This window comes from Balaenoptera musculus, chromosome 8 (assembly GCF_009873245.2).
Source record: "Balaenoptera musculus isolate JJ_BM4_2016_0621 chromosome 8, mBalMus1.pri.v3, whole genome shotgun sequence".
NCBI classification, from domain to species: Eukaryota; Metazoa; Chordata; class Mammalia; order Artiodactyla; family Balaenopteridae; genus Balaenoptera; species Balaenoptera musculus.
This window is the reverse complement of record NC_045792.1, coordinates 66,680,589-66,702,411: the sequence shown is the minus strand read 5'-3', so window position 1 is coordinate 66,702,411 and position 21,823 is coordinate 66,680,589. Positions and strand designations below refer to the sequence as shown.

The 21,823-nt window shown below is 46.8% G+C and overlaps 1 protein-coding gene across 14 annotated transcripts in view; it reads right to left on the bottom strand.

The window, feature by feature from the left end:
- Positions 1–21,823, bottom strand: part of ARNTL (aryl hydrocarbon receptor nuclear translocator like) — a 103,649-nt gene that overhangs the window by 10,837 nt on the left and 70,989 nt on the right. For 8 of the 14 annotated variants that reach the window (XM_036859521.1, XM_036859518.1, XM_036859516.1 and 5 more), the window contains 11 exons: positions 20,871–21,094; positions 18,577–18,615; positions 18,241–18,282; positions 16,728–16,885; positions 14,892–14,971; positions 9,960–10,052; positions 8,726–8,843; positions 6,066–6,215; positions 3,349–3,595; positions 1,919–2,025; positions 381–531 (listed from right to left, as the gene is read on the bottom strand). In XM_036859521.1, the coding sequence (XP_036715416.1) occupies positions 381–531; positions 1,919–2,025; positions 3,349–3,595; positions 6,066–6,215; positions 8,726–8,843; positions 9,960–10,052; positions 14,892–14,971; positions 16,728–16,885; positions 18,241–18,282; positions 18,577–18,615; positions 20,871–21,010 (1,325 nt within the window). In that variant the 5' untranslated portion in view covers positions 21,011–21,094. Of the gene's footprint in view, positions 1–380; positions 532–1,918; positions 2,026–3,348; positions 3,596–6,065; positions 6,216–8,725; positions 8,844–9,959; positions 10,053–14,891; positions 14,972–16,727; positions 16,886–18,240; positions 18,283–18,576; positions 18,616–20,018; positions 20,108–20,870; positions 21,095–21,823 lie in introns of those variants that run through there. The other 6 variants (XM_036859525.1, XM_036859528.1, XM_036859520.1 and 3 more) reach the window with 4 other exon arrangements.

Sequence of the window (21,823 nt, the reverse complement as noted above, 5' to 3'; positions counted from 1 at the left end):
GGCGCAGACCCTCGGCCCTCCTCAGCCGAAGCCAGTATGGGCTGGGGAGCCTTTCAAAGACGACCAAGCCTTCCCTCCACAGTGACACCAGTGGATGCCAGGCCTGCAGAACTCAAAGGCTGACCGCTTTGCCGGGTAGGAAACGCTGCTGTCTCCTGCAGCAACTCCACCAGCCGGGGCCTCAGAGGTATGAGTGCTGAAGCTCATCCCTCATTAACCCCCTTTTGGCTTCTGCCAGTCCCGAGGCTTCACAGGATATCAGCAAGACGGCAGTAAAGGATGCAATACTGGCTGTCACCTGTACCCCCTTTTCCCAGGCAAGGGGCCCAAGGCATTTCCCTGTGAAGCAAGGGAGCTTCTGACATACGAAAAACACTTACAAAACAACGGTGTTGGTGGAGACAATGTATTCTACTTCCTTGGTCCAAGGGTTCATGAAACTGAACCACCGACTCCGTAGTGTGATGAAAGAACCGTCTTTGATTTTAAACTTATAGCAATTAGTTGTAATCTTTTCTCTTGTCTGTAAAACTGAAAATACAAAGAGACCATGAGCATTATTGTTTCCTCAGACAAATGCATTGAACTAACCAAATCCGAAGTGCACTCAGGCTCCAAGGCCATCCCTCTTTAATCAGCCACGGAGCTGGCGCTTCAGAGAATAGGTTGTTTCTGAGGGTCTGACTCTGAGCCTTCCAATTCGGTTGTGAACCTGTCACTGTTCTTCAGAGTGTATGAAATGAAGGCTCTGGGAATAACTGACTGCATTCTAGACATCTAACTGGAATCAGCTATGAAGTAAACACCACACAACGAGAAGGCACTGTCCAAAGGGCCCATGTTATTTCCCCATCACAAAGCCTGAAGGCAGTACAGCATTTTTAGGACATCTGGATTCAGAGAGGTCACTCACCTATGGAAACCTCATTCTTTCATGTAACAAACACGTAATGAGCATCTTTCATGTGCCAGGCACTGGAGGTAAAAGAGGAGACAGGATGTGACTCCTGCCCTCAGGAGAGGCAGAGGAGGTCAGAGTCTTGAGGGATGAATACAAGTTTGCCAAGGGGAGGGAGGGAAGAACCCAGCACTGCCCAAGGAGTGGCAGGGCCTGGTAGGGCAGGGAATGGAGAGATGGTCAGTGTGGCTGGAGCACAAGGCCTCTGGAGGCAGAGATGGGGGCGGGGGTAAAGCTGGGGAGGTGGGTCAGGGCCAGAAGGCGGAGGGTCTTTTGAACGCCTGTCAAGGGTGATTGGGCTTGAGTCTAAAGGCAGGAGAGGTTTTAAGCACGGATGTGACATTATCAGGCTCGATCTATCACAGCATAAATGGGATAGTGATGGAAGACGGACTGGGGACAGAAGCGAGTGGGAGGCCTGTTAGGAGTCCATCACAACTATCAGGTGGGTACATGGGCTGAACCAGGGTCTTGGCAGTGGAGGTGGCAGAAAGGGGCCTCTTTGGAAATGCATGTCTGAGGTGAATGAACAGTTCTGATGGAGGAAAAAGTAAAGGAGGGAGTCGATGTTGGTTTCCATCTCAGGAGGCTACATATTTGGCCATGCCATTAATCAAGAGGGAAACATAGGAGGCGATGCAGGGTTTTGCGGAAAAGAATTAGATCCGTTTGGGCCATACGAAATCTTTATAGGGGCCAGATAAATCCTCTGAACAAGAGATGCCTTCCGGAAATTGCCCTGGCCCAAGTATAGGAATCTGCGAGGCAATGGGGTGGGGGTTATCTGTAAGGGGCTGGATGGGGCTGCAGTAGCCTCCCCTCCTCACGGATGTCTTGGCCTGAAAAGACTCCTGGGCTGGGTGACTCCCACGTCACAGAGGCAAACTTCTCTGCGAGGTCACGTGGACTAGTCTAGAAGCAGGGGGGCACTTTTAAGACCTGTCGTACAGCCCAGCTTACCTTGCCTATGACATTCTGCGAGATGTCCTATGTCATCTTGGTGAAAATATTCATAACATGAGGTGCCTAGAAGTTCTTGTGGTAAATATGCCAAAATAGCTGTTGCCCTAAAAGGGAATTTTTTTTTTAAAAAAAAGAAAAAGCCATTCAGACAATTAATAGCATGTCTGCACCGGCTGAATCCTGCTACAGCCAGTGAAAACAAGGTCAAAGCTGGGTGGGATCAGAGGGCTTATTACATGGGTTTTGCTTTTTGGTTTTTTTCTCATGAAACTGACTTTAATCAGGGCTATAAAAACAGAGGGAAAGAAAGCAAAGAATCCTTTCAAAGGGGCTGTTAGCACAAGATATCAAATTTTAGGAGGTTTAAAAGTAGTAACTGTATTAGATAAAAATGTGGTAGAACTCTAAACTCCAGGGCAAAGCTTCTCCAATTTACCGGCTGCTTTTTACCAGGATGACCAAACACCAGAAGCTCCAGCAGCAGGGCCCACAAGGACTTTGAGAGGTGGCTGCCTCCTTTTCCAGTATTTAGTGACTGTATCTAATAGCCAGAAAAATTACTACCCTGTGAATACTCTTAAGGAGGCAGCAGGGAACAGTGGAAATTTGGGGACATCTGGGTTCTTAGCCCAGGTCCACTGCCGATGAGTTGTGAATTCTGGAGAAGGCCAGGCTTCAGGCTGAGCCTCAGTTCAACCACCATAAAAAATGAGACTGGACTAGATCAGTGTTGTCCAGCAGAACTTTCTGCGAAGATAGAAATGTTCCTCTACCTATGTGAGAATAGAATCTAAAAAAGAGTGGATATATGTATATGTATAACTGATTCACTTTGCTGTACTGCAGAAACTAACACAACATTGTAAATCAACTATACTCCAATAAAAATTAATTAAAAAAAAAAAAGAAATGTTCTGCATGGGTACCATTAGCCACATGCGGCTGCTCAGTACTTGAAATGTAGCTAGTGAGCCTGAGGAATTGAATTTTTAATTTAATTTAATTTAAATTGATTAAATTAAAATTAAATTGCCGTATGGGGTTACTATAGCAGATGACTGACTGTATTGACAGTTCAGGACTAGATAATCTTTTCCGAGTCCCACAAGCCAGAATTTCAATCACAGTAATTAATGGTCCTGGAACCTTCCATGGATTCAGATAGCATACTGGGCCTACTGTTTCTCTTTCAGCCATGGACATCAAACCACCCCCACTTCACTGTCTCTACATGCCAAAGAATGACATGGAGAAAAACCTCTGTATTTATGATGATAAACCACTGGGTCTCATTTTTCAGCAGATACGCCCATCACTTCCTTCTCTCTATCCCTGAGAAAGACAGCCGATGGCCCAGTCTTCTCTGCTTTACTCAGGGTTGAAAATCCTCTACCACCATTGTTCAAGGGTAATGTGCAGACTCTTACCTCTGGTCTACAAAAACAAACTTCCCATCTATTGCATGCCGAGAGACATATTCCATAGATTTCACCCTGATTTCCCCGTTCGCCGGTTGTGGAACCATGTGAGAGTGCAGTCGTCCGATGGCGACAAGGCAGCTGAGATTACACCCCTCGTTGTCTGGTTCGTTGTCTTCGTCCAGCCCCATTTTTGTGGGCGGCCAACTTTTCAAATAGCCTGTGCTGTGGATTGTGCAGAAGCTTTTTCGATCTGCTAGAAAGCAAAGTCCATGGTCAATGTCAGTGTGGCTTTGGGGCCTGGAGGCACAGGCAGCCTAGTCGGGGGATGTAGGTAGGGAGTCAAAATATAAAAACCAAAGCCTTACTGTCCAGAAGTTAGCATCTAGTGAGAGAGAAGACAGAAAAAACAGGTATCATCCAGTGTCATATACGCTTTGTAGAGCTGGTTACAGCAAAAGGGCATCACATGCACCAAGGAAGCAGCAGCTAAATCTCCCTGGGGAGAAGAAGGCCACCCCGAAGAACTATGAAGGAGGTGATCAAGAAGGATGAGCGCTGGGTAAGGGACCAGAATCTGTAAAGGTTTGAGAACATACAAAGGCACAAAGAGCTATCCTGTACAGGAAACAGCAAAGAGCTCCGTGTGGTTGAAGGGAAAGGGAGGCGTTGGGGGTAGAGTTGGAAGGGCAGGTTGGGAGCGTATCGTCAGAGCCTTGGATTATTGGCTCACAAATGTGTTAACCTTTTTCAGATAGGAAATGGAGAGCTTCTGAAGGTATTTAAGTGGGGAAACAGCAAAATCACATCGTGATTTGGATGTTCTAGGAGCAGAGTGATGGGTGTACTGGAAGACATGCAAGAGATGCTGAGGACTGTACCATGGCAGTGCCGTGAAGATGAGGCAGGGAAGGACACAGGAGAAATTTCTGAGCTTGAACTGTTGGGATTTGGTATGAGTATCAAAAGATTTGGTATGAAAAAAGAAAATAAAGATGACTCCAACTTTTTCAGATTGAGTGGTTAGCTGGTATTACACAATTCACTGACTCAGGGCAGAGAATACAGAGCAAGTTTTAGAGGAGAGGGAGAAAAGATTTCAATTTGGGACACATTAAGTGTGGAGCACCTGTGGATTCCAACAGTAAACACTTCCTTATGGAATAGTTTACCAAGCATCGGGTCTGTGCTAGTTACTGGGAAACAGTGGAAAACAAATCAGACCTGCCTTTGTGGAACTCACAGGCTAATGGGGGAGAGATATTTTAAACAAATAATCACAAATAACTACATAACTGCAACTGTAAGCAAGTGTTACAAAGAAACGCTGCAGGGTGCTACAAGCAGACATAAGGCAGCTTGCGGGAGGGAGTGAGTGACAGACATTGAGGTCCACTCTAAAGGACGAGCTCGAGTGAGTCAGGGAGGGGAGCTGGTGGCGAGAGAGGGGCATTCCCGTCAGAGGTGACAGAGCGTACGGAGACTTTGGGTAGAAAGGGTTTGGAGGCATCGAAAGGAGGTCAGCAAGTCTCAAACGTATGGCGTAGTGTCGGGGGGGGTGGTCTGCAAAGTCACATGAAGGATTTTAAACTTTTCTTCAAGAGCAACGGGAACCACTGAAGGGTTTGAAACAGGGGACTGATACGAAGATTTGCTCTTTTTTTTTTTCTTCTATTTTTTGGCCACGCGGCATGCGGGATCTTAGTTCCCCAACCAGGGATCGAACCTGCACCCCCTGCAATGGAAGCGTGGCGTCTTAACCACTGGACAGCCAGAGAAGCCCCAAGATTTGCTTTTAGAAAGGTCACTCTGGCCATGCGAGGGGCTGCAAAGCGTGAGGAGCCTACTTCAGCAGGCCTGTGAGATCCAGGGCAGCCTCAATCCAGTGACAGTAACAGTAAACACGGAGACGGAGCAACATACTTCAGGTAACTTCTGCAGGGGCAACTCGTGGCAGCAAGACCTTATAACTGACTAGATCAGGAGGGAGGGAAAGGGGGTGAGGGGGCCCCCCAGGCTTCTAGCACGCACAGCTAGATGGACAGTAGTGCCATTTCCCTTCGAGGGGAAGCTCAGGTGGTTACTTCTACATATATCACGTTTGAGATGCCCTCGAGATGCCCAAGCAGGTAGATTAAATAAGCAGTTAATTTACAAATCTGGAGTTCAAAAGAGAAGTGCAGGCTAGACATATGAACTTGGAAGTCAGTGGCATACAAATGTCATTGAAAGCTAAGGGGGCGGATGACATTACCTCTGGAGGAGTATATATCTACTCTTAAGAGAAGAAGGCCGGGGACAGAAGAGGAGGAAGCAACAAAAGGAGCCCGGAAGAAAGCCCGGACGGGGAGAGGACAGGAAGAAGAAACACTTCACAATGGAAGAAAAATGAAAGGTGTCCACTGCACGTAGCCACCTGCAGGCACTGGTGAACTTAGAATAATTCTGGTGGGCTCGTGGGTGCTGGGGAAGCCGGGGGCTGTGACTTAGAGTATTCTTTCCCAACCACAGGAAAACAAACAGGACTTAAACAGAGGAAGCCTTCCCACAGATCTCTGTCATCGTGACACCATCAGGGCTTTCCAGCTCCCCCCTGCTCCCCAGCCGCCCCCACTGAAGGGGGGCTAGTGAGGTCCTGGCTGCAATCCTGGGACCCGCTGCTCTGAGCCCACCCCCTGCTGAGCGCTCCACCTGTGATAGGATTTAAAGAACTGTTAAGTGGTTACCTTTTTTCTTTGAGCAGGTGGAGGGGAAATCCTTGTCTTCAACCTTTACGGAAGGCCTGTTACACTTCATCCTACAGAAGAAAGAACGCCGTGCTCCAGAACATAATCGAGATGGCCCAGGGGTTATATCTGTTTTAACTGGAAGTCCAGCTGCAAATCAATACACAAAATGTGATAAACTGAGGGTAGTGTTGTCTGTCAGGAGGGGGAGTGTGCCCTTGAAGAAAGTCTTTTCTTTCCTGCCTCCCTGTTCTGTAACAATGACGTGACAATAACCCTTCTCCTCAGTCTAGGCCTTAACAGATGCTATGTGGACAGGGGCGCTGTCAACCCGGAATGCTTACAGATCACGAAGAATGCAGCGACCGATGAATGGACTAGGTGCTCCAGGGAATAAAGAAATACACACAGGGCTCCCGTCCAGCAGGAGTGGACGGCTGAGAAGGGGAAATGGAAGTTCACCAGGAAAAGACTAATGATAACACAACGTGACGTATGAGTGATCAGTGCCAAGTAAATGGCAGAAAAAATCGGTGTTTCCCAGAGGCGGAAGCATGTGGGCTGGGACTTGGAGGATGGGCAAGACCTGGATACTGGAATGGAAAGGAGGCAGCAGGACTGCCTTAAGTTCTCAACCTTGGCTGGACGCCAGAACCCCCGGATGCTTCATCAACCTGCAGATTCTGGGACCCCATTCTAGATCTGTGCTTCCCAGTGCGGTAGCCACTAGCTACACACAGCTATTGAGAACTTGAAATTGGAGGTGTGCTGTATGTGTGAATAAAAATAGGATTTCAAAGACTTAGTACCAAAAAAAAATGTAAAAGACTTCATTTTGGATTTAGTGTTAAATAAAATACAGTATTAAAGATAATTCTGCATTTATTATCAGTTTTTTAAACGTAGCTACCAGAAAATTTTAAATCATATAAATTTCACATATAAATTGGCTCCTATCTGTGGTCTGAATTATGGTTCTGGACCAACTGAATTAGAGTCTCTGGAGAAAAAGCATGACTGTGATCCTGACAGAAACACGGGCTACTTGTCGGTGCAGAAGCCGGGGCTGCAGATCACGTCTGGGGGGAACAAGCGCCCACTGCCCGCCGCAGGAGCAACCATCACAGGAATGGCTACTGCCGGGGCTCCTCCTGGGTCTCCCTGCTCTCACCTACCTCCCGCACTGCTGCCTCAGTGATCCTCCCCGAATGCCAATCCGAGCCTGCCCTGCCTGGTTCACAGCCCTTCACTGTGTCCCCACAGGTGGAAAGGTCTTCGTGGTCCGGCCCTCTCCCTCCCCCCATGTTCTGTTCCAGTGGCACCGGCAGCCCACAGCACCGCACGTCTGCAGCCATCCACAAATCATTTCCTCTGCTCCTTTCCTCCCTTCATCATTTGGCAAACATTAATTCATCTTTTCAAACCCACCTGGAGCTGTCACCTGCTCCGTGATGCCTGTACCCACGCCCACGTGAGAATTAATCATCGTTCTCTATGCCTGGTACTACATCTATGGCTGCACCTATTATGAATGGTGCTGTCTCCTTGTCTCCCTGACTACATGGTAAGAGCTTTAGAGGCAAGGACCAAACAGCATTCATCTTTCTCTTCTGAGGTCACTAAAAAAATTGCAGGACCAGACTATAAAGGGCAACAGGTACCAGGGACTGCATTGTACTTACAGGAAGAAGAGGAGTGCCTTAGTGAAAAGGATGATTTAAAGGAGATTCCTCTGGTGGTTATTTCCTTCCAGAGATTACAATGGAGAGCTTGGAAGCAAGAAACTAGTTAGGCTATGATGGCACTGGGCCAAGGTGAATACCACGTTGTGCTTACTCTGTGCTGGAAACTATGTACTCCGTTATTAGCATATTAAATCCTCCCAACAACTCGATGAAATAGGTAACATTTTGCAGATAAGGAAGCTGAGGCACAGAGAGGTTAAGTAACTTGCTCAAGATCACACAGCTAGTAAAGGGTGGAGCCAAGATGCGAGCCCTGCATTTGACTCCAGAGTCCGTGCTCTTAACTGCTGGAGTGCACAGCACCCCCATGGGGCTGAAGGAGAAGAGAGCTTCTGTGGCCTCACACAGGAGGCAGGGAGCGGGTGCAGGAGCAGGAAGCTGGGGGAGAACGTGAGCGGTGGCTCCACTGCTGCAAGAAGGAAGCAGGGAGGCGGGCGGCGGGGCGGGGCATCTAATGAGGAACCATTTTGGTCAAAGAAGCGTCATATTTACACTTGAAGTTTTCTTACTTTCATCTTATGAGGCTGCATGAGTGCAACTCAGATAAATAGAGGTGATTTTTTCAGGGGGAACAAATCAAACTGATGTGAACCCTTTTAACTCAGGAACATACAACTTGGAATTTCTAGATTCTGGAAAAAAAAAATGACTAAAAATCAGAAAGAATCAAATGAAAGTAGCTGTTTTTCCTCTCACGAGTTTGGACATTGAATTTTTTTCTTCTTTATGTAAAACAAAAGAGAAACAAACACAAAGTAACATAAACAATCCCATTTAGCCAAAGACAGCACCTGGGACCCAGATAAAGGGCAGAGAGGTAGGAACCCAGAGGCTGAGGTCCGCACACACTGTTCAGCCCGGCGCTCAGACGTCTGGGCAGGCAGCTGAGGAAGCAGTGGCGGATCCCAAACTCACTTTTTGCATCTATGAGCCGCTCCCGGGGTGCAGTGTCAGAGGAGGAGAGCTGCTCCTTGACTTTGGCGATATCTTTAGGATGCAGGTAGTCAAATAAACTCTGACCAATCAGATCATTCTGTGGGAATGTATCATCAAAAAGGACAAGTCAACGGCATGTGGAACATAAATTAACCAACAAGGGCTTGGCCTTTACTCTGCATTTTTAAGCACGAGAATTTCAAATATTTCATGTGTTAACATGTACACAGGTCCAGTCACTTTGCCTAGATATAGACACAATGAATGAGGCACCGGGAGTGTGGTTTTGATAAGACACGGAGGAAAAAGGGCTCAACCACATACATAAATAGTTCATGCTCCTCTAAGGCAAAAGTCTTTCAGTATGTATTCCTTTTCATTTATTTCTGAGGCCCACAGATTCCCTTCTAAGACCTCAGAGGGAGGAATGTAGGGCGTGGGCTCTGGCTCTAGCTCCATTAAACCTCTGTTCTTAAACAAGTTGTGTCATACTATTCGCCTCACTAGCCTAATTGTTAGCAGAGATAAAAATAACTTCTTCCATAGCTTTGCTCTAAGACTAAAAAGAGCAAAACACCTTGGAAACATTAAATTTACATTCATTCTAATTTATATAAATGTTATTTTGATTCTGCTTTACTAAGTTTCCATGCAAATACCAGCATGTGAATGAGTGAATGAATGAAAAAAACGAGTAAAAACTCTAGGGACAAAATAGGTGAAAAGCTCTGTTCTACAAGCATTTATAAATGGTTATCTTATATGATCCTACAAACGGTCATAGATTGTATGGATTATTACAATCATTTTTTAGAGGACGTTGAGGTTCAATAGAGCTAATAAGCGACATATCCTTGTAAACACAGTATGGGTGGATTCCCATTTTTCTTATTCCCTGGTATTGTATTGTCTGCCTACCTGTCTTCCTTGTCAGACAGCCCCTTGCCCCGCTACCCCTACACTGTGGGCTATTTATCTTGCAGCAGTGAGAAAGTTACAATGCTGATAAGGTCGAACTTCCCAGTGGGGGAAGCACATTAAAGGAAGTCTTCTAAGTTTATATTCATTTCTGTGTAAAGAATTTTCTGGACGAAGGATGGGGTGGGGGAATATATAAGCATTTCACATGTCACTTGTCCACCATAATCATTCTGAGAAGTGGGGTGACCTTTCTGGCTGCTGTGAGGCTGCCCGCCACCAGCAGGAGCAGTACCTGGCTGTAGTTGAGGATCTTGAAGACAGACTCTGACACAAAGAGGATCTTCCCTCGGTCACATCCTACGACAAACAAAAATCCATCTGCTGCCTAATCAGGAGAAATGGATAATCAATTTATCACACTTTAGGAAACATGATTTATAGTCACTCTGATAGCAAATAAGGATTGTTTTTCTAAGCATCCAAAGCACAGGACTGCAGTCATTGACAGTTTCACAGGTATCCTGAGAACAGGATGTTCAGAACAAATGCCTTCCGAGAATAGTAAGATTCTCTCCAAGGCAGATATATACACATGTATTATCTAATGATTACAGGGGAAAGTCCCATTAGAGTAAGTTCTGTTTCAAAGCAGAACTCAGCTTAAGAATTTTCCTTTGATTGCATGAAGGTCCAGAGAAATCCATTTCATTGCTCTAAGTATAACGATGCTGTAATATCATAGAATCTGAGAGTGGAAGGAAACTTTAGGATCAGAAACCCCCTGGTCCAAGATCGCAGCCTCCATCTGTCCTCAACTCGAACACCTCCATTTCCAGGGGGCTCTTGGGAACAGTGGTTCTCAACATTTGAAGTGGGGTTTGCTTTTGGTTTTTTATGCTGATGGTCTGGAATGGGGCTAGATCACCAGTATGATTATTACCCCCTCCCCATCCCACCCTTACCCCCACCCCAAAGTGATTCTAACGTACACAGGCTCGAGAAATACTGCTCTCAAGTATTATCCCTTGACCCAGGGCTGGGCTGTTTGTATCCTAAATGATACAAGAAAAGAAAAGCAAAAATTTCCCCTGTCTTTTCACCTCTTCTTCACTTTAAATACAGGTAAAAATCCAAAGAGCCAGTAAAGATAGGTGTGGAGACAGGACAGTATTTGTTGGATACACTGAAGCAGGTAAATACCAAAGCTATGGTACCTGAGAGCTTAGGATGTTTTGTGCATGTGTGACTGAATCCTATCCACAACTTTCCAGGCGGGCAACCACCCAACTCCCGTTGGGGCCTTGCCGGTGCCGGGGAGGGCGCTCTGCTCTCTACCGTGCACTTGCTCTATATTCAGCTACCACGGTCTAAATCACAGTGCGTCATTATCTTGTTATTTGCTGGGCCGCAGTCTGTCCTTTGGAAGAATCTAGAGAACCTACTCCCTTTTCCACAAAAGGGCCTTCGGGATGCAGTTTAATTCAAAGAACTAGGAAATGAATTCATGTGCCAGAAGGTAACAGAATGGTACATGCACTTGTGCTGGGATAAAAGAAGTGCGTAAAAGGGGAACAGATTCACTATTGCTGTGAGAGGGCTTGGCAGGCTGTCCTGCCAGAAGGCAGCTGGGGATGATCCTTTCCTAAGTTAGGTCTCTGAGCTGGCCCAGGGGCAAGGGATGACAGTGAGGGGGAAGCAACTTCCCAAGCACCATCTGCGGGAGCCTCATTCTGTCAAAAAAAGAGGGTATTAATAACCTCCTCACTTGCCTCGCAGACAATCTTATATCTAACGAGAGAAGTGAGTATTTTGAGGCTTTTCATTAATGAAGTGATGTGGCACAAAAGGTGCCTGGGAAGAAGGTGCCCGTGACATCCTGGAAGAAATGCTGGGCAGAGTCAGGCCCAAACTGGTGACACGAGTGCAGTGGATTTCAACACATGCAGGGGAGGGAGGGGAGGTTCCAGAGGCTGGTGAATACGGTCAGCGCAGGGGAGGCACAAAACATTCCGACACCGCTTTACTCGGGCAGATAAACACCAGCATGTGAAGGAGCCGGGGCTGAGGGGACAGCCAGAGAGCAGAGGGTGAGAACACGAGCGCCACGGGGCCCAGGAAGACCAGGGCAGGCTCGCCCTCAGGGAGGACGGTGTTAAGTTAATGAATGACACGGAGCCCAAGCAGCCGCCCCGTTTTCAAAACTCGGGACATACAGGATTCAGACACTATAAACTGATCAGGTTCACTGCTCCTTGACACGCCGGTTATTAAAGATATTTTGAAAGCACTTAGTAAAGAATGCTATTAGTCAGATTTGCACTGGTAAGGAAAAGTGGAAGTCCAGTTCCTGCTGCCAAACTGTTCAAACATCATCTGAGTGGACCCTGCCATCTGTTAAAGCAAATTCCCAAGAACTGGGCACCTGGAAGCAGCAAGGAATCAGACAGTACTTCACAGCCACTGAGATGAGCCAGAGATGTGAGAAAAGTTCCATCAGGGAAGACGAATCACCACTAACGTTGTCTGAGAGAGAAGAGCAGAAAAGGCAAGCCCAAGATAAAGTACTTAGCTTGGATAGCATTAAAACCCTTATTCCAGACCCTGATAAGTGTGGGCATCTAATAGGAAATCATTCAGAAAAGCACCAACAAGACAATTATTAAGCACTCGTCATCACAAAAAGAGTTGGTTTTATACATATACACACATATTTTTTTTTTCTTTAAAAACACCAAATTTGGACTTCCCTCATGGTGCAGTGGTCGAGAATCTGCCAATGCAGGGGACACGGGTTCGAGCCCTGGTCTGGGAAGATCCCACATGCCGCAGAGCAACTAGGTCCGTGCGCCACAACTACCGAGCCTGAGCTCTAGAGCTCGTGAGCCACAGCTGCTGAGCCCGTGTGCCACAACTGCTGAAGCCCCCGTGCCTAGAGCCCACGTTCCACAACAAGAGAAGCCACCACAATGAGAAGCCCGCACACCGCAACGAAGAGTAGCCCCCGCTCGCCGCAACTAGAGAAAGCCCACGCCCAACAACGAAGACCCAACACAGTCAAAAAAATAAAATAAAATAAAATAAAAATTTAAAAAGTACCAAATTATCAGTATGGCAGTTAGGACCAGCTACATAATCTGTAGGGCCCAGTACAAAATGAAAATGCAGGGACCCTTGTTCTCAAATACAGTTTTCAAGATGGCGACAGCGGAGCATTAAACCAAGTGCCAGGCCCCGTGTGACTGCGTAGGTTGCATGCCTGTGAAGCCGGCCCCCGTGGTCTCTCTGGAGATGCTGCAGATACAGTTTACATCTTAACTCCAGCAAGTCCTCCCTGAGAACAAGGACATCTTTATGAAAAGGATGGAGAGGTGAGGGCAGAGTTGGGTCTTCCGAGCATGCCTTGAGAGGTAACCAAATGACCATCGCCAACTTCCTGAGAAGCCTTGGTCCCACCCTACAGTATTTATCAGTGATTGGATGTTTGTAGGACAGGGCCATGCATAACCAATAAGTACTAAAATGTTTGCTGAATTAGTTAATGAATGAAGATGGAAGACAGAAGACATACCTATCCAAGCTACAAGTCACATGAAGCTCTGAAGGATCGCTAATGATAAGCTGGAACATGGGACTATCCAATAAATAGATATTTATTGGATAGATGAAAGAGAAGTTCAAAAAAACTGCACCTACACACGATGGAAAAAACATGGCCTAACAATAATTCACGTACAAGAGAGCCGGGGAGGGCCACTATTACAGCTACCGCGGATGTGGCACTAATAAGATGGCTTCTACTGCAAGGGAGGCTACCAGGCGATCCAACCCCAGGCCAACCAGGCCACAGCTGGAGTTCCATACTGGGTTGTGGCAGCCACTCCTGGAGGGAAATCTAGCAGACGGATGCGGTTCCGGAAAGTATGTGTGGCAACCGCTGCTCCCGACCCCCTTCCCTCGTGCCTGCGTCTACGATACTTGTTCTGCAACATGCCTTGCAGCTATGGGGGACCAGGTGACATCTTCTGGATAAGCTGAAGTCCACTATTGTGCTTCCAGGAAGGTGCATCCTTTCTTGGTACAAAAGACAGCTGGCCTGGAGCCTCCCTTGCCCTTTTTCTGGCCGATCAGCTACTGAGAGCTGGCACGGGCCGTCTCACGCCAATAAGGCAACAAGCTGCATGCTAGCTCAGCAGGGTTGTGTGAGAGGACAGAAAGAGCCTGGTTCCTGCTGACCTCACTGAACCTCTACACGAGCCCCTCACAGCCTACCCCAGGACTGGCTATGCTGGAGAAACAAAGCCCTGTTTATTCATCACGTCTTCTGTTCCTTGCAGTTAATACAGCATGCCACGAGGGGATGGACAGAGTCTATTGGAATGAGCAAGGCAGGCCAGGCTTACAGAGGGCCTGAAGCCAGCGTGAGCTGAAAATGGGTAGCGAAGATGCAAACATCCAGTTGGACTAGCCTCTGTGCCCGGCCTTTGCAAACTTCTGCTCAGAGAAGCGAGGTCAGCCCTGGCTGTGGCGAGATGGGGCAGGCATCTTTGCCTTAAGTTAGGCTTCTCTGTTTCTCTTTTCACAGTTTGCAAGAGGACATGTTTCTGAATTCGGTGTCTCTCCCTTCAATTTCCAAGTGAATCTCGCTCTACCCAGAGCAGAGCTGATTCCGCACAGAAGCCAGGTTCCCGCAGTGCCACCTCAGCTGCCTCTCTCTGCAGAGTCTGGCAGGAGAAAGTGAGCACTGCAGTCAAGCAGGGGAAAGCATCGCCTCCTCCACTTATTTCCCTCCTCGGGCCATGGTGTCTTCGGAAGCCGGTTGTTTTGATGGAATTTTGGTATAAAGATTTAGGTGGCTGTTTTTGTGCTAGTGGTTAAGTGATGAGAGAAATTCTCAGTTGCTCTCACTTTCAGTCCCTTTCTAAAACCTTCCTATTCAGGAAGGGGATTCTTCATTACCACCTATTTTAACAAAATCCTGCTCTCCTGATTTAAAGTCCCAGTAGCATAGACCTTCAGTTTTTGCTTGAGCAAGGGTAGAAGAGGAGGGTCTCAGGGAAGAGATGTGAAGCCTGTTCAAACAGTGAGAACAAGGTGGAGACCCCAAAAGAGGAAGTGAGCCTAAGCAAGTTCAGTGCTGAGACATCAAATTCCCACACGCTGGTACTTAACCCTGAAATTTGTAAAAATAAATGTTGTGTAAAACAATCCCATAATTGCAACATACCCTGAGAATAAGGTGTTTCAATTCATCATCTGATAGAAAAGTCGGTTTGTAGTTTGCTTCTGTGTATGGATTGGTGGCACCTTACAGGGGAAAAAAGAGAAAGCGTTGGAACACTGTATTTTCAGATGTCTCATTCCATTCGACTGCCTCAAACCTTCCAGATGCGGCCTACTCCTTACCCACTTGGGATCTAAATTTTGTCTTCTTTTTCCTTAACGGAGACAGGGCTAGATCTGACTTTGGACAGGAGCCTCTAATGCCAAAGAGAATTCCACCGAAAAGCAAACACTGTTGCCCACAGGAGACTTAGCAAGCTTGCTTTTGTCACTATAGTGAAAATCAGGAGATGACACAAGTTAAAAAACTGCTTCTAAGAGAGAAGGCAGCTCTAGAAGCAAACTGGTAGAGACTCCTGGGAGGTTCCCTCCTCCCAAGATCTATATTAAATGGGTTGTCTAGCAGTTGCTCAAATCTCCACTCTAAATGTTCTTGGGAAATCATCCAGACTGCCAGGCCCGGAGTAAACACCCTGTAGAAGGCATTTACTGAGAGCTCCTCTTCATCAGGGTTGAATTAAATGAGCTTGGCAACCCGGAGAAATGCATTTCTTCAGTAAGTGCAACTCGAGCTCCCAGGACTGAAAGGCACAAGACTTATGTTTAAAAGGCTGTCAATCTGGCATCTTTCAGGAGAATAACTTAGAGAAAAATGCCAGCAGGAAATGACTTGGAATCTGCAGAATGGTTAGCAAAAGAGTGAAGAAGTAAAATGAAACGGTCCATAACAATTCCAAGTACCACCGGGAAGGAGGGAAACAGAACGTGTCCTGACTTTCATATCAACCAACAAGGCACATATTACTGACCTGCGTCCCTGCTTTTTAGGGTAACTTGAGCTCTGCCACTCTTTTCCTTCCAACGTAACAGAAATTAGTTATAATGATTTAATCTCTATCTTCACTAATATGAATTTTAAAATGCCATTCTCCGGGCAAAGGATACAACATTTATATTTTTGAATAATGATTAGAAGTCAGACAAAACCAGCTACTCCTTATTTCCGGTGGCTTTGTAGAAATATAAAAGACGTAATTCTTTTACCACACAGGTCAGAGATCTGAGTGAGCGCCCACTTTCCAGTTTCCTCAAATAGTCCAAGACTAGCTGTGGAAAATTCCAGGAACCGCAGTCACTAAAATGCCTGATACAGTTCAGATTTCTCCTGCGGTGTGGATAAGTCACTTCCACGTTTCTGCCTCTGTTTTCTCACCCTCCCCGCACTCAGAAAAGAAGGAAAACACTGCTTCCCTCAGAAAGAGTTGATCTGGTTTGGGAAAATTCCAGGAAGATGAAAATATCATCAGTGTTCATTCCTGACAATAAAACGCAGCAAGTCCCACCAACCAGTGACTCACTCTTCAAAAGGAACCATGATGAATTTTCCTCTTCAAAACTGAAACTGACTTTCCTGTGTCACTAAGGGCACCTACATTTCTGATGTATATCATGGTATGGGTGGGGTCCAGGCACCACACATGCACAAGCTGGGACTTCAGCAGTGTCCTCTCGGAGATGTATGTGCACATACACATGCACAGGACATAGCCTCCACCCTCTGGAGATGTAGGGCAGCAAAACTGCATCTTGATACACACAGAAGCTCAATAATCGTTTCATTTGGCATCAGGTCTACCGCTGAAAATGACAGGCATATTACTCAAGGCTACACATTTGCAAGTGATAAACACCTGTCCCTAAGGGGACTCGGGAACATTCTAGGTAAGGGTGGTAACATTTGTGAGCAAGGGCATAAAGGACAATAAAGCCGGGATCTCACCTCGTAATGTTTTCATGTGCTGAACAGCCATCCTCAGCACAGTAAGTTTATCTAATTTCCTGGACATCGCGTTGCACGTTGGTACCAAAGAAGCCAGTTCATCAATAAAACTGTTCATTTTATCCCGACGCCTCTTTTCAATCTGGCTGTGAGCTTCCCTGAACAACAATATGAAAAATGATTTCTGTAAAATGTAACAGAGCATCAAGGAAACGAAGAAAATAAATTATAGCTGTTTTCAATATTCATCTGTCAAGGCAAATTTAGAATCTGCAGAATGTTTCAAACTAGGCTTTCCTACTAAAGTCACCAAAAAAAGTGGGCTCACTGCCAGGTCAGTATTAGGTTTTTTTTATGCTCACCTCATCCTTAGAATTGAGAAATATTACAAAAACTGTCTTTTCAGAGTAAACTGAGCTGTTAATTTCTCATTTCTTTTCCTCTCAGCCCCGATAAAGTTGGATTTTAAGACGGGGGTGAAGGAAAGAAGGGAGGTGGAGGATTCAAAGGGCAAAACATCCAGAACAGACATCTGTGGGGGCGCCGCGCTGAGCTGTCTCTGAGGTTTGTGGGGAGCCTGCTGTGTGGCCTGTCGGAGGCCGACCGATTGAGACACCAGGTAACTAACGCTGCCGTCCTTGGATCGGCCGTGACCCCACCTAGACGCAGCACTTGCTACATCTGTCCCCAAGAGTTTCCACTGAGGAATGTCACATGCCTTCCTCCCTGGAGTTGCTGCCCGCCGAGTCAGCGTGACACTTCCATGGGCACACACTCCCTCCCTGAGTGGTTTGCACCTGTCATTTGTGACTGTCCCCTTAAAGAGGTGTGTCAACAGTGGAAACGTAGTTTGCTGCCACTGCCATAGCAACAGAACCGTGGGATCTCTCGCCAAAGCTGGTCCATGAGGGAAAAGCCAGAAGTGTCGGGTCAAATTCTGCAGCCCCTGGTTCTGTGTCATAATACAGACTCAAATGGCCCTGGGGCTACTGGCAGGAGAGCTCAGGATCCGCATGGAAAGGAGTCGCAGGCATGGGTGGAAGCAGGAAGGATGGAGTTAGAGAATCTCCTTGAGGGAGCAGGGCATCCCCAGGTCTGGCCTTCAACTGCACTTTGCAGAGCCATAAGGGCGCTTTCAGAGGCTTGGGAAACAGCCCGGGGAACTGAGTCACTGAGCCCGGTCTCCCTGAAGGGCCCTAAGTCAGGAAGGAGTAACCTGCTGAAGACAGAGAAAACCTTTAGCCTTGATTTATCTTCTGCTCCCTCCGAAGTCCCCTTCAGGTTAATTGTGCTTAGACAGCAAAGAGTGAAGGCAGCTCAGCCTGGAGGGGTGGAGGGGGGGGCAGAAGGCCACATCAAGCCCGGGCCCCCCATCCCCTTCCTCCTTCCCTAAGGATGTGACAGTGTCGAAGACCGTCTGACAGACAAGGACCAGATATGCAGAGCCTCCTTGGCTACGCACCAAGCAACCAAACCAAGACAGTTTATAGACAGAATGAGGGTCCAAGCTCACCTTGCATTTTTGATCCTTCCTTGGTGCTCTGTGTATTCTAACCTGGAAAAAAAAAAAAAGAAGAAACACAATGCCCTGGAGATTGACAGCAGAGTTACACATCTGTTTTCTTCCCTGCCTTATCCCTGTCATCTCTACACGACACACAAGAGCTTTGGTTGTTGGCCACACCGTGGGTGGGGGGAGGGAGACAAGTTCAACCCATAGGCTCAAGGCCTCCTTGCTTATCCCTAATCAAGGACATGGATGGAACCTGCACCAAGTAACAGAATGTTTAATTATGCAAAGAAAATGGCTCTAAGGATGCTGAAGTCCAAATGACTAGATTCATGGTACCTTCCATGAGGGTCATCTTTGTCTGTGTCCATGCTTTCTCTGAGAAAACAAAAGAGAATGTGACCGTTAAGACCTACAAAATAGCTTCTTATCATAATACAGAAGGCCTCATTTATCCAGAAACCAAGCAATTAGAAAGCTCAAATAGTCATAGTATTGACTCTTGATGTATAAAAGTAAAACAAACAAAACCAACTTGAACCTACTATAAAACCCAGACCAAACAAAAGTTATATATACCGTCTCAATAGAGTTTGCGTGTTAACATATTTTTACCATATTGATTGTTTGAGAAAATTGGGAAGACATATGGCATTTATGGAAACTCTTAGGTAACCAGAGTATCTGAGTAACTGTAACACCTCATTCCCCCCCATCATTCTGGATAAATGGGGTTCATTCATTTGCAAAACACATCAAGCATCAAATATACTATGTATTTGGTGATGGTGGGTGAGGTGAGGAGAGGAAATCAAAGTACCCACGAAGAAGTACTGAGCAGAGCCCCAAGCCAGCTCTTCAAAGGCACTGCTACCCAATGATCTGGTTCTCAGCTCAGCGGGAAACCCCGAGCCCTGAGGAACTGGGACAGAGGGAGGCATGGGGTTGGGGGCCATAGAGATTCCTGGGGCCACAGCAGGGATCTGCCTTCCTTGCATGGACTCCAGAATCCAGTTTTCACATCACCTTGTGGTTCAGTAGAAAACAGATTGAAATCCTCAGAAGAAGGAGTTCTAAATCCCCTGGGTCAGCTCACACCCTTCTCCAACCCCTAAATCACTCAGGAGGGCACTGACCACCATCTGGGCCTCCTCCTTTCTCCCGTAAGAAAGGAGGGATTATGGCCCTCCAAACAATGTCATCTCAAGGGCAAAAACAACTTTCTCAGGAGCACTGAGGCACGTCACGGGCATTCTAGAACGGTGGTTCCCAACCAAGAGCCCTCGATTTCCTCACGGGCAGAGACTTTCTCTAGCTAGTCCTGAAGTTCAGAAGAAAACCTACAGGCCACAGGGGAAAATGACAACTCTCTCTTCCCTTTTGTCTAGACTTGTATCTGCTCACTGAGGCAGATGATCATCTCAGGTGAAAAGAAGCTCTGCCCTTCAGGTATGAGTTTAGTACATTAAAATGATAAGAAAAGGATTATGGTTGCTTAATTAATAGGGTCTCCATGAATTACAGAAGACCTGCAAACTGGAGTCCATGCGGGAAACCTGAAAGTTCTGGATGGAGACAAGGTTGGAAACCACAGATCTAGATAGCAGAGGTCTTAGAACATGTCAAGGCCTCCATCGGCACTGGCCCAAGACAAAGGCTCCACAGAAAACACCTAGTTTCCCTGCTGGGGAGTTACTGCCATGGAAGAACACCCTCTCAGTCCTCACACCCACTCTCCATCCCCTGGGCGTCCACTCTCTTAATCATCTGGGATCACTTACATATTACTCATAGCATCTCCTAGTGGGCATCTGACCTCCAGCCACTGTGCTCCCCAAATTCGACCTGTGAACTTCAGCAGAAAGGACATCTGCTGTAGGGGGGATACCTCCTTGGAGATTTTCCCTCATTAAACAGAAGAAAACCTCTCAAATGGACATTTGGGCAAGACTCCACACAGTCGCCTCTACAAAACAAAACGTGCCTTTGGATGTTCTATGCTGACTTATTCCCTAGATGTTCGTACAGCTACAGAAGGGTTGACTATAAGTGTGAAAATTTACTTGCTCAAAAGAAAAGCCATCAAGTCTAAAAAGAAAAGTACTATTTAATGTAAGAGGAACACACTAATTTAAATAACGTTTAAGGACAATATCACTGTTCCTATACTGTTTCCAGAGATGACCTCTACTTATTCATGCCACAAACATTAAGTAAGCCATTGATGTCCTCCTAGAGAGAGGCCTTCAGGCAAAGCTCTTTTTGAAACCACTGAGGTTACATCCAGGGACTGAGCCATCTTGCTCAAAAGAGCAAAGGAAAATGAAGAAAGGGGTAAAATGTGGAACGTGGCTTTAAGGCTATTCTTGTTCCCTCGATGTGGAACAATCTGGAGACAGGAGCAGGGAGTAAACACCTCAGCAGTACTGGAAGCTCCCTCCTGCTTGCAATCCAGGGGGAAGATAAAGGGCAAAATCAACTACTGTGTGGCCACCTGGAGTTGGATCTTTCATTCCCACCCCTTTTCACAGAGAGGATCCCTTCTTCCAGGAGGGACAGTAGAGGCCCTAGATGTTCATGCCTGTGAGCCGACACCAAGTTTAGCCAGAGGAAGACGAGCCCAAAGGCCTTACTGGTAGTCCGTGGAGCTGCCCTTGCGTTTCCGGTTGCAATCCATGCCACCGGTGCCCAGGGGGCTGGAGAGGAGGTCGGTGGCGCCTGGGGACATGAAGTCGCTGATAGTTGAAGAAATGTCCATTCTCTGTTCGGCCATTGGAGTCTGGAATAGGTACAAGGAGGCACAGAGGCACGTTTATTTCTACGTGCTCTTCTAAGGTGGAGGACGACCAGGGTAGCTCTGTGGAAGGAAAGGGACTTGATTACAGCACCAACATCTCTGTCACCCAGCCAACTGGAACAGGGACCAGGTAGAACCGGAAGGAGCATCATTATTTACTCTAGGCGTTACTATAGGTAATTTAGGCTCACCCACTCGTTCTTCTTGTAGACACAAAGCTCAGAGAAACTGGGTGGCTTCTCCTAGATCCCCGTGCCAGGGCATGGAAGAACTAAACCAGAACCCAAGGCTCTAGAAGTTACAGCCCTGTGCTCCTCCCACCGAGGGGACCAAGTGTCCCAGATGTTCTGACAGTCCTAAATTAATCTTCCTCTAATCAAATCTAATCAATGAAATAAATATGATCTACTTGTTATCTTTGTATTTTTAAAAATTTATTTATTATTTTATTTATTTTTGGCTGTGTTGGGTCTTCGTTGCTGTGCGCAGGCTTTTTCTAGTTGCGGCGAGCGGGGGCTACTCTTCATTGTGGTGTGCGGGCTTCTGAACGCAGTGGCTTCTCTTGTTGCGGAGCACAGGCTCTAGGCGCACGGGCTTCAGTAGTTGTGGCGCATGGGCTCAGTAATTGTGGTGCACGGGCTTAGTTGCTCCGCGGCATGGGGGATCTTCCCAGACCAGGGCTCGAACCCGTGTCTCCTGAATTGGCAGGCGGATTCTTAATCACTGCGCCACCAGGGAAGCCCTATCTTTGTATTTTTATTACAAATTTTTATCAAAGTTGTAGGAAAG